The 12,426-nt window shown below is 43.0% G+C and overlaps 1 protein-coding gene across 1 annotated transcript in view; it reads right to left on the bottom strand.

The window, feature by feature from the left end:
* T265_15538 (hypothetical protein) overlaps positions 1 to 12,426 on the bottom strand; it is a gene marked incomplete at both ends in the record, with an annotated part of 127,460 nt that overhangs the window by 36,389 nt on the left and 78,645 nt on the right. Inside the window, 2 exons of the mRNA XM_009178537.1 lie at positions 1,044 to 1,337; positions 7,874 to 7,918. Of these exons, the coding sequence (XP_009176801.1) occupies positions 1,044 to 1,337; positions 7,874 to 7,918 (339 nt within the window). The remainder of the gene's footprint in view (positions 1 to 1,043; positions 1,338 to 7,873; positions 7,919 to 12,426) is intronic.

The raw sequence follows: 12,426 nt of genomic DNA, 5'->3' as shown, positions 1-12,426 counted from the left end.
TTTGGAATTTGTCAGTGCTAAAGGTTATAATTGACAATCGAGCCTGTTAGCAGTAAAACCCAGCAATACGTTTAGCCAGAAACTGTGTATATTTGTTTTAAGTGATGCAAAATTTATGGTGTTGTCATTATTGCTAGCTAATTTATATGGCTCAAACATCAACCAGTGATGAGGCTTCCATTCAATAACGTTTGATATCAAAGGTTGCGTCGTTGAGTTCGTAAACCTTCTTATTGATACCAGAAATGTGGGCAATATTAGGCGGGCCATTCATATTGGATTTCGTGAATATATTGCTCGCTTGTTCATACTTAATTATTGAGGAAACGTGCGAGGAGTAGACACAATTTGTGGACGCAACGTCCTTTGGATTGAGCTGGTACAACTTTATGGGGGAACCCGTTTTTTTTTAAATAGTTGCACATTGAACCTATCTTGTCCGGACCTTACACGAATGTTTTCTCGAAAATTCCGATGGCTTATCTTGCTTGAGACTTCCGCCACGACCGGCTTACAGACATGTATATTACAAAGCAGTGCGACGTATCGGCAATTATGTATTTTGTGGTTGAGGAAAAAGTCATTCATTCAAGAATGTTATAAACAGTCTACGTTTATTAACTGATCACACCTGGTTCCACCGGGGGGACATCTTTATTAATCAAAATGTGAAGAGCTTATTGGTTCGACCCCTGTGTTGTCCGTCTGGTGACTAGTAGCTACATTCAGGCTAACGAATGAGGTTGTCTTGAGAATATTTCTACCAATAGTTAACTGATTGATCAATTTTGCATGATGGTGCTGGCTTCCTTCAAAAAGCCTACTTGACTAAAATTGTTGATCATTGTATTTGCTTCCTCCTTTGGGTTCATGAGCTGGTTGCGGAACACTTCACTTGATCAAGCTGATGCCGACAGCAGTTTGTCATCCTTAGAATCGATGCATATGCAGAGGCATTTGCTCAAGTCAATCATTGGTATGAGATTATGACCGTCGACCATAATCATTCGCGTGACCCTCTTTTGGATGTTCCCGATACTAACGTGTCCGATGTTTGCTGCTTTGTCTCCAACACCGTTTACAATTTCGCATGGGTTTGGTATTTTCAAGCTTCCAACACCGTTTTCAATTTCGCATAGGTTTGGTATTTTCAAGCTAGCTTTCGCTATGTAATTTTTGCTTGGTGAAATTTCATTCCGTTGGCTGATGCGGCAAGTACGTGCGTCAATACCCAACCTCATGTTGATTAAATCGAACAACTTTAGATATCCTGGACAGCTGGAGGTGGCTGCTGGACTTTCTTTGCAGAGCATTTGATCATCCAAAGGGAATTTAGCCTGGGAGAGGGAACAACATTTCACGCAGTACACAAACAAAACAGGGCATTTTATAATAAACATTTATCTTGGAAACGGAGCCTTTAAGACTACAGATTGCAATTAAGTTGCTCCGCGATAAATGGTAAACAGGATTGCGTTGGGACTAATCAAATAGCTGCACAAACTGTGCTGTAGTGTAAAGACAGACTGGAGGAATTTGAATAGTTTGGGATAAGCTACACAATCGCATGATTTATTTGTTTTGTACGAGGGTCATTAAGAAGACAGGAATGTCACAGAATGTTCATTTGATAACAAATGGACAGGTCAACCGAATGGGGTCGCTGACACTCCATGGAAGGCGATTATTTAGTACATCAGTCGTGTATGTAACATTCCAGAAAAAAACTCTGTTGACGCGAACAATTTGCGCTGAGAAGAAAAACCTTCATCACTTATAATTTTGTAAGTTAAAGAACCACATGTCCACATACTCAGACGATTACTCAGTGAAAACATTTCGGAGAAATTAGTAGTACGGGCAAGGCTAACGGTGTGGCTCAATACGTGCGTACTCAACTCAACGTGCTGACGTGTCCAATTCCGTAGAATCACTTTCAGGATCATTTCTCACATAAACGTTCTTCAACTGATACAACAATAGAATTACTTAGTGCTAGGAGATATACATAATGTTTTGTTCTTCAGGCTTACTGTGAACGAAAATTATACAACTGATTAGCAGGGCATTATATATTTCAACTTTTAAGTCAGGGTGAGACTCATGAATAGTTCCATATTTTTTGTTTCTCGCATCGATTTACAACATAATTGGTCTACTACGCATACGCTTTGAAGAAACCTATCCCTGCTGTTTCGAAAAAAATCCGCAGAAATTTATTCCCAAATATTTGTATTCCCAGACGACTGCAACGTGAGGCTGGGTGATCAAATGCTCCTGCCTTCTGGTGTACACATGTCTGGGAACCAAATTATATCCTGGACACAGAAGATGACACGTGTTTGAAACAATTTGGAAGGCAAGCGGAGCACAGCTTGAGCCCACTTGTTCTACTCTGTGGAGCGTAGCCTGCTGGTACAAAAGAAACCTTTATCCTAACACAAAAACCTTACGCCAATGCGCTGAAGTGAAGAAATATCAAGGAAGTTTCAACGAAAATTGATTATTCATTCGTTGATTCATTTGTCAGCTTGCAAATGCCATAAGCAAGCGGATTTGAGTGGGATCCAACAAAATACCGTTTTTCCAGCCCTGTGTCTTTGGGTGAAGTGGAACCTGCAATTCGCCGATTTGGCCTGTTTCACAGTGTACCAAAACGAAATCCGATGTTTTCATGAAGGAAACTACACGACAGCCCGCTTCTTCGGGCTCATCAGTTAGGCGCAGTCCACGAGTTTCCAGCAATCTTATGTTCCAATTTAAACCAAATTGGAATTTTTTCGAGAAATATCTGTTTGCAGATCAATTGGGTTTTCACTAGAGGCCCCACTCAATATCCCGTTTATAATATTCCACAGGTGAATGTGCTGATCACAGGCCGCTTCAGGTTTCAGGTGGTGCGACATTCGAGGAGTCGCGGTATGGTTTCCTGAAGGAAATTAGTCCCAAGTTTGTCAATGTGTCACAATATTACCACAGATTATCAGTCCTAGATTCGTATTTTGTCAAGATATTTGATCTCTTTAGCGCTAAATGCCTACTTCAACAAATATTTTGCGCTCTTCGAGGCATGAAAATTTGCCGTCGGATCATTTGCTTAACCGTCACACCTTGAGTTGCCATGTCGAAACAAGTTTTATTGCCCCCGTCTGTTTGCAGTGCAAATGTTGTATAAAATGCAACTGGTTTGTACACGTTTTCGAATATGCACATCCATCTTCACTGTTCTGCACTGAGTTGTTTAGGTAAAATTCTTCGAAATGCCCTGTCACTCAACAGACTCCCGACAGCTTGAAGGTTCGAATTTACTAGGTCCCTGCAGTAGCTCACAATTTCAGGATAACTTCCTGGAACAGTCATTTCCTAAAAGGTTAGTAGTCATCCACTTGCAGTTACAAGACCAGTGCGCGCAGTACCCGGATATCGTGAATTGGGAATTTAATTCACTTGTGAGCAGGAGCGTAAATTGCGGCTTTCATGCCGAAGAATCATATTTATTTATCTTTGAAGTTCCACCGTCATGCTGGCCATTTCAAGCAGTGCCGTATTTTAGACAGTTCACAAACAAAACCAGCCAGGTGTCGGTTCCGCGGTCACAGCTTACAGAATTTGCCGAATAAACAGCAACCAACTCAATCGTTACTTGTGCACATGTGACACGGCAAATCCAATACCAACATGGTCAGCATTATGAATAAGCAATAAAATTTTCAAGCTGAAGGTCAACAGTCGCAGATAAATGTGACAGGTTGTGCTCGGTAGGTCTCGCTGTTCCCCGTTTGACTTTATGCTGTTATGCATTTGCCTCTAGCAGCCAGATGAAAGAATGCCAATAAGTCAGCACATGTGAAAATCGATAAAGTTCTACAGGAACAAAAGGGTACATGATGCACTCAATTGGGTACAAGAAACCCGGAAGCGGGATAGGGGTTCGGGAAACACAGTGATTCTAATCAATAATTCTTGTTCGACATAAATTTCCAGAATGAAATTTGGTGATATAATATATTTTGTAATGCATGTCAGAAACAATGTTACGCATGAAATACTACTGCTGAGACCGTTCGACTGTGTGATGTGTTACTGAGTGGCGCAGGACATGAAATTTTTGGTTTGTCGGAGGTTAAGTTGGATGAATTATTGGGCTATTTTGATGAATGTGTTGCCTCTGGATGCTTAAGCCGAAATCGGGAAACCGATTTCGGAATCCCAAAGGCGGAAATTCGAAGAAGCTGCTACCCAGTCATTTAACAAGCAGCGTTCCAATTCATTGAGCACCGATCGGTAAAACATTTAAAGTGGTTTCACCGGTCTAAATTGGAAGATCAAATAGGTATTTATCCGTCACCCGGTACTAACACTCCACTGCCATTTCTACGCACGATATACAATCCTTCAAGTGAAAATGTGTCCCTATTTCTTGGGCACAATCCGTTTGATAAAATGTCCCTATTGGGCACAATCCGTTTGATAAAATGAGCCCAAACTATCTTTACTTCGTTCAGGCGCTCTTGTCTACCATCCACACCCTGTCTGTCAAGGTCATACAAAATCTACCCAAAGTAATGGAAAACCTGCATTCTGGCTTTATGCATTTCACAAATGCATGTAAGTATTCATTATTATCTTTTTGTTTACATGTTTACTTTATACAAATCAAATAACATATCATCCACAAAGGAGAAAAACAGTAGAGGAAAGGAGAACCTGTATATAAATTAGGAAATACATCAATGCGTGGCACGAGAACACATTAGGTGATCGGTTGCGTTAATGTTAGTCCTGGCGACTTGTGAAGACTGATCACTGTGGTCCTGCATTCCACACATGCAAACTCTCGCCGAACACAACTGTTGTTTAAAAGTTTACAATCACGTGGTACAAACAATATCCCAGTGAGACGCTTATTGTGCAAAGCATGTTTGTAATCAGTCTGAAATATAACACAATTTTCAATGATTCCGAAGAACACTGAGAGTAGTAAGCGGAACCAGGTTTAGCTCAGTTCGAAGTCACAGAAGTCTAGGTCCGTTTATTGAGAAAGAATATCGCTACAGCATCTCGAATATTTGTGTCATAGCATGGACAATCTAAGAGTATATGAGCTTCGTTCACGTGGGGCTGAAGCTGTTCGGTTATATGTTCGAGAATACCACCTGTTTCAGAATAAAATCGGTGAAATTTGCCGGCTGCAAACGAACCATCAGTGGTTGTCAACTAACAGTGGTGTTTGCCACAAAACTGTCGGCAAGATAGAATAAACTTCAAAATTCTTATCACCAAGTTTGATGCATACGAGTTCATTGTGAGTGCGCGAAAGTAATATTCCCACTGTTGATACACACATTTGGCTTTCAGTCCCACCCGGAGGAAATGGAAAAATAATTGGTAACGTCACGTCTGAATGCACACGTGACTAATTTTAATGAAAATGCATTAAGTATTATACCGATCTTGGGTCCCGTTTCTCACACACGAAAATTCAATAACAGATAATGCTGCAATAGTTTGATTTGTGGTTTTATGGGCTATTTGCCGCAGACATTTTGGTGAGCGTCGATTCGCTCGATTCGGCATATTAACATGACAGCTCTAGTGAATGGGTTTGCTTCAGAGAAAGTTCTGTGGGGAATAAAGCACCTCGTTGTCGAACGAAAAACTGCATGCCCCGAAAAGAACCAGTTATTGCAGAAATTTATATTATCGGGGAGTAATCTCGTTCTTCTCTCTTGCTGTCTCCAGGATGTGAGTGCGTATGGTTTTATCTGCAGCTTGTCATCCGCAATTGACATCTCGCTTACGGATTGCTCAACCAGATATGATGATCCAATGAGCCTTGATTTCCAAAACATGATTCCTTATGCGTCACATATGCGTGCTGTAGTCAATAAAGTGTATGAAACTGCAGTACCACACTGTCATTTATAACTGCAACGATGGTGAACTAATCCAGAATATGTAGTCTGCTGGACGGATTCAGCAGCAGCTGAGACGAAGACAAGCGCAGATTGTGTGGGGATAACTCTACCTGAAAGGCTGATCGTGAGATTCACTTGGCAATCTCGGTGACGCCAAGGAACAGCTCAAGCCTCTTCTCGCCTATCGGGCGCAACCAGCACTGAACATCACACGAGAATTAGGGAGTCTCAACCGTATAACGTTTCCGTTTGTCGTCGAGCTGTAAAGCGTCCGGCCATGACTAACCACACACACCATGATTATTCACAGTGTCAATAACCTTCCGACTGGGTCAACGTAGGTAGCTTTTCTCCGGAAACGCACTCGTCAAGCTCACTTGCACTAATTCAAACAGGTAACCGGTTTCAAACTGACGATCCAAATTACGTCCGCCATCCAAGATGAACTCCGTGAAAATATTCGATATCAGTGATGCCTTGCCACATTGCCACTGTCCCAATTTGTCCCGTCACTTTCATTACAGCCTGACAGGATTAGTCATTTGAAGTGACTATGTGCGTTGCCCGACATTAGTTGTCCTTCCCACCTGTTAACAAATAATTTTGAACAATGATGAACTGTTACATGGAGTCTAGGAGTTATTTTACCGCCATCCCAAGGAAAATCAAATGGATTAGAATCCACGCTCGTGGTGTTTTCGACAAATACCTGGATGCCAAAGATGCAGTGTTGATAATCTTCGGCTGTATGACCTATTCATGAGCGTCGGCTTTCCTCCAGGCTGCTAATCCTCACACTCGCCTTTATATAGCCGTGCTCGATATGGGGTAAACATATCTGGGATCTCGCCTATCGGGCGCAACCAGCACTGAACATCACACGAGATTTAGGGAGTCTCAACCGTATAACTTTTCTGTTTGTCGTCGAGCTGTAAAGCGTCCGGCCATGATTAACCCATATTGAATGTCAAACTGGTACTTCTAACGGTATCCTTAAATCGAGCACCTCGTTTCAAGTCATCTTATGTTAAATTGCTCCTCAGCCGGTGAATCCTGAAAGAGACTTTCCATGAAAATTGTGGGAAATTTCCTATTTTGAACGGATTGTTGCCAATTGTTGGCCAAGTGCTGGCTTTTCTAAATACAAGACTAGTGACAATTCTGAACACTTGGTGACCACAGTTAATTCTTGACAACTATGATTAGATTGCTCAGCACTCAAACGTATGATCATGGGCCCTCTGCTGAGAAAAATGTTACCTGGCCACACCGGACTATAAGATATGATCTAGGTGGCTAGAGTGTGAGTTTTGGTGTGCATTATCACTTCTTGCGAGCATCTCATAGCTGAATAACAGCAGATTCAAACACCCACTCAGAATTGAGAATACGGGAACGATTTTTGAGTGGCATACCCGTGAAAGAATGAAGTATGCATACCAACTATCAGTCAGTCAACGTAAATACTGATGAGCGACCTTCGTCAACACGCATCATTCCATATAGATGAAGTGCATCAACTGCGCTCAACTGGTGGTTGGGAGTGTTTCGCGGTTACCTTCCGGCATTCGCAGCAGATTTGACGAATCCGCATAGTACACCAAAGGGAATCAGTGTACAGTCATTTGAGAGGAAAATGTGTGCAAGCGGTATATTGTAGAGACTGCAATAGGGTGTGCTTGATATAGGGACAGGTAGGTGCTGTGTTTCTGGAAATTCGCTTGCTTTGGACGTGTGGACCGGAGCCAATTAGTTTACTACATAAGAGCAAAACGTAAGATTCAGTTGGATTAGTCAGAACCAATTTTCAGACTGACCAACCGGCCACATGCTTGCAGGTTGAAGGGTCTCGCTTTAAATTCCAGTGGTTCCACTATCTACATGGTCGATTTGTTGAGTTTAAATTCATTCGGTTTTACTAAACAATAATTATTTTAAATGGGTACGCAACTTACTGGCATATCTTTTCTGCCCGTCCACGTCCACTGGCAACAGACATACTGAAAGAGAACCAATGTAAGTATTATGTGTAGCTTGCAAGCCAATCCAAATGCGATTGCACAGGTAGATGGAAAAAAACTGCACACGTTATTCATTGATTTCGTTGCAGAAAACGATACTTATGTTCTCCACCTAATGGGAGGCAATTCAAACCTAATATATCCATGTGGCTTCACATCACCTCGCACACTCATTTTACGTCCCAAGACCACCAGAAGTATAGTTGGTCACCGTAGCATGTTTGTCCTTTGAACACCTGCTGACTGTGTGAACAGGTACCCTTGGCGTTTTTAAACAATCACCTCCACCTCATCTAACGTCACATTTGGACGAATGCTTTGTGGCCAATCAGGAACGGCTTTCATTTCATATGAGAGCGTGCAAAATCAGAGAACTAGCCTGCGGAGCAAGCCAGACAGACCACTGTGCGGATTCACTCAGCCAAACGCATCGAACGTATTCTGACACAATACAAACACTTTCAAAGTGGACTCATACACATGTCACCGGAGAGTTATGAAATAACCTAAATTATGTGAGCCACGCAAGAATCTGAGGAGTAATTCATTACTGAACGCATGTCGACACAATTTGTCCAAGGTTCTAGGATTTATGGGGATCAAAACTTTGCCATCGAGTTTGCTTAACCAGAGAATGGTCGAGGTAGGGGAACAAGGTTCAGAATAGCACACACGTCTAATTATATTTTGCAACATGAAAAATATGGAGGTTAATTTACATCGGGCTGACGAACCACCAATTTGAATGATCGCCTGTGAAAATATTTTATCATCAGCCAAACTGATAGAATTACTTCGCCCCGTTACGAAAACCTGTGTTGTAGAACACAGAGGTAAAGCATGCTTAGGTGGGGAATATCGTTCTCGCATCAAAGCTCATAGAAATATGACTCCATTATACTATTTACCAAGATGACCAGATCTATCCGGAGGCAGTCCTACCATCTACGAAAAAATGTGTTTTAACCTCATGTAGCGCGCAGATTAAACGGACCCGCATATCGTCACCACGGATATGACAGAAGATTGCCGATGAGGATGACAACTGCAATCCGACATCACGATCGAAGATTCTCTGTCCCAAGCGAAAATGCGCGACTGCCAAACTTCAATAAAAATTTAGTGTTTATTAAATTGGCTGGGCAGAAATTTACAAAGTTTCGTTCCTGCTATTTGTTTCGGCAAAGCCACAGCCTGGTGAAGCTAAACCAGGCTCAGTTGTTTGGTAGATTCCATCTCCAACACACGGTACAGTAGACGGCCTTTGGCCCAGTAAATCGCTGCGTGGATGAGATAACGCGACGACCCACCTGGAACTGTTGATTCAGCACATTTATACGAATAATTGCACGGGATCATGCTGGGAATTCCAGCGGGCAGACCTGATATTGAGGTTTTAAACTGATCGGTTTTATGTGGGGAGCACCAAAAAGCTTTAGACAAATTTCGTATGCGACAGAAATGTAGCATGTTTTACGAAGATGACTGATGACCTAGACAAACATGGTTGGGGGCGTAGCACACAAAATCATCTCGCAGGTATGGTAAACCTCCAAAAATTGATGGATTAGTCTTGGGGTTGACCTCATAAAATCGACTGGAAGTATGATGCTTTTGGACGGGAGCACGGGATCGATCCAGCTATCTTGGCGAAAGGGATTTCAAATAATATCCTTCCCATGTCCAGGCACACACTAGCAACAGCAGCTTGATCGAGCGTGCCTCCTCGATTATGTCTTGATGGCTGAAACCTCTCCCGCTTGTTGGTGCACTTTGGTTTGCAGTTATCCCACTGAGGACTCATCCCTGTTCTCCCGTGGCTGCAACGTGGCCAGTGGTGCCGCGTGCCAGATGCACAAGCTCCATCACACTGAGGTGACCAGTTGCACCTGCCAACCGTAAAATGAACACGATGATATGGCTGCACACATTCGACGGATTGATCAGACAGCAACTGGTGGCGCAACACTCGGTCGAGTTCCAGCAAAGCGCCATCAAATGCTTGCTGCGTGCTGGCGGAAGACACGGACGGGTCACATCCAGGTCACATCTTGGCCGTCGGGATTCTCCTCATGACTTGCTGACGGGCGCCTGGTCTGTCAAACTCCGCTGCAGAGCGCAGTGCGCGGCGAAAGTTAAATTAGGAAATAAATATGGTGACCCGGAAGCGGTGATGTCAATATTATTGAACGCATTCGCCCAATGGTTGCAGGGGATCATCTGCTATCAGATCCATCCTAGATATGTTTACTCCATATCGAGCACGGATATATAAAGGCGAGTGTGAGGATTAGCAGCCTGGAGGAAAGCCGACGCTCATGAATAGGTCATACGGCCGGAGATTATCAACACTGTCTTTGACACCCAGTTAGTTGTCGAAAACACCACGAGCGTGGATTCTAATCCATTTGATTTTCTTTGGGATGGCGGTAAAATAACTCCTAGATTCCAAGTAAGAGTTCATCATTGTTCAAAATTATTTGTTAACCGGTGGGAAGGGCAACCAATGTCGGGCAACGCACATAGTCACTTCAAATGACTAATCCCGTCAGGCTGTAATGAAAGTGACGGGACAAATTGGGACAGTGGCAATGTGGCAAGGCATCACTGATATCGAATATTTTCACGGAGTTCATCTTGGATGGCGGACGTAATTTGGATCGTCATTTTGAAACCGGTTACCTGTTTGAATTAGCGCAAGTGGGCTTGATGAGTGCGTTTCCGGTGAAAAGCTACCTGCGTTGACCCAATCGGAAGGTTATTCACCCAGTGTGAACATACCGGTGCAGACTGGTATCTCACGTTCAGCTGTTCTGAACTAAGTATGCTGCTACGGAAGAAACTTATGGTACTAAAATCTGTGCACTAAATCGACCTGTCGAACCATAACTTGCTAAATCAATACGCGGTGATTTGAAGTTCTTCCACAACTGTCAAATATAAAAAGGAGCAACATCCCTCCGTTCCGTTCACTGATGGTCAAAATGATATTCCTACAACGTCGCTAAACGGCATTATTCCCCTACCCGATACGGGTCACCAAATTTCAGCGATTTTGTCCCTTAAGTTTAGTACGGAGAGTGGAGTGCGGTCCAGATATTTCGCTCGGTAAATCTGCCTGGATGAAGCAGACACGTGTGTGGGCGAACGTGAAAATTTCGTAATTCATAATGAAGGTGCGTGAATGATATAGACGAGCAACCGAGCCCAATCGCCACGCTAATAACTGCCATGGAGTGGTTCTTTGCGTGAGCTTCATGAATTTCCGACTAGTTTCTTCAAATATGAAATGTCACCGAGTTGGCAAACATCTCTCTCGCTAAGCCACACACGAATGTCTCCAAATATGTTCCAACCAGATCGCGCCCCATGACCTGTTTGTTTGAGCTGCTGAGCACGCAATCTCTCCACTACATTGCACTTTTCCCGCAATAAAATTCACGGGATTACAATACACTATAATGGGACACAGATAGGTATATTCTAAGGTCCCGGTTGGTGAGTTGTCTGCGTACCTGAAAACATTTCATCATTCCTCGGAATATTCTACACCATTGCTCAATTTTGCACATTGGTTCTTGATGCGAGAGTCGAGTAGTTCCAGGACGCGATTAGAAGGAGACAGAATAGGAAGACGTAATATACGCTTTGATCGTCAAATAACTGTATTAAATGAGCTGAAAATAGATTGAGAATCTCGAGTCAATAGGTTATGCAATGGTATGGGTTATAAAGTCATAACATTCTCCCTGCCTGGGAATAAGTGTGTATTTTGCGGAGAAAGAATGTAAAAAATAAAAGGCTGTGATAGTTACATGAAGTCGTTCACGCCTCTCTGTTGCGTAGATTATATGAATGAGTGCGCTGTTGTCGGATAAGAATGTCTCCTGTTCTGTTCGGATGTCATATCGTTGCTTTTGGGGGCCAAGCGGTGCAGGAATACGATATCGTGTTTGCCATCTGGACGAACTATGTTGGCGTACTGTGGATTACAAGAGACGAGTTCCACTTCCTCTAACAGATGGTCATATGTAGAGACTCGATCGTTGTGTTTTAAAAGGATTGGCCCAGGGAGAGTAAGCCAGGTAGGAATGGAGGCACCGTTGGCTGATCGTGTGAATGGCATGAAGCGTTCGTGTGGGGTACAGTTGATAATAGTACATAACAGGTATAACATACAGTAAAGAGAATCAAGGAGGAAAACATCCCAATATGTGACAGGCATGCGGTGTGTATTTTGAGCCCGGCAGATGGTCCCCCAAAGGGTAATATTAAGCAGTATAAACAGAGCATTACATTGTGCACTATATGCACCGGAGTGCCCAACGGCAGCGCCGTCCCCGAGATACCGTCAACATTGAGATCCAATTGAAAGAAAATTGCACTGATTTCGAGAAATACACTCATCTGCAAATCAATTTGGTATTCACGGCAGACTCAATTGAATCTCTCGTTTATGATGTTCTCCAGCTGAATGTGCTGCACAC

Source organism: Opisthorchis viverrini (genome assembly GCF_000715545.1).
Source record: "Opisthorchis viverrini unplaced genomic scaffold opera_v5_584, whole genome shotgun sequence".
Lineage (NCBI taxonomy): Eukaryota > Metazoa > Platyhelminthes > Trematoda > Opisthorchiida > Opisthorchiidae > Opisthorchis > Opisthorchis viverrini.
Note: the sequence above shows the minus strand (reverse complement) of the source record. Positions and strands in the feature narration are given on the sequence as shown.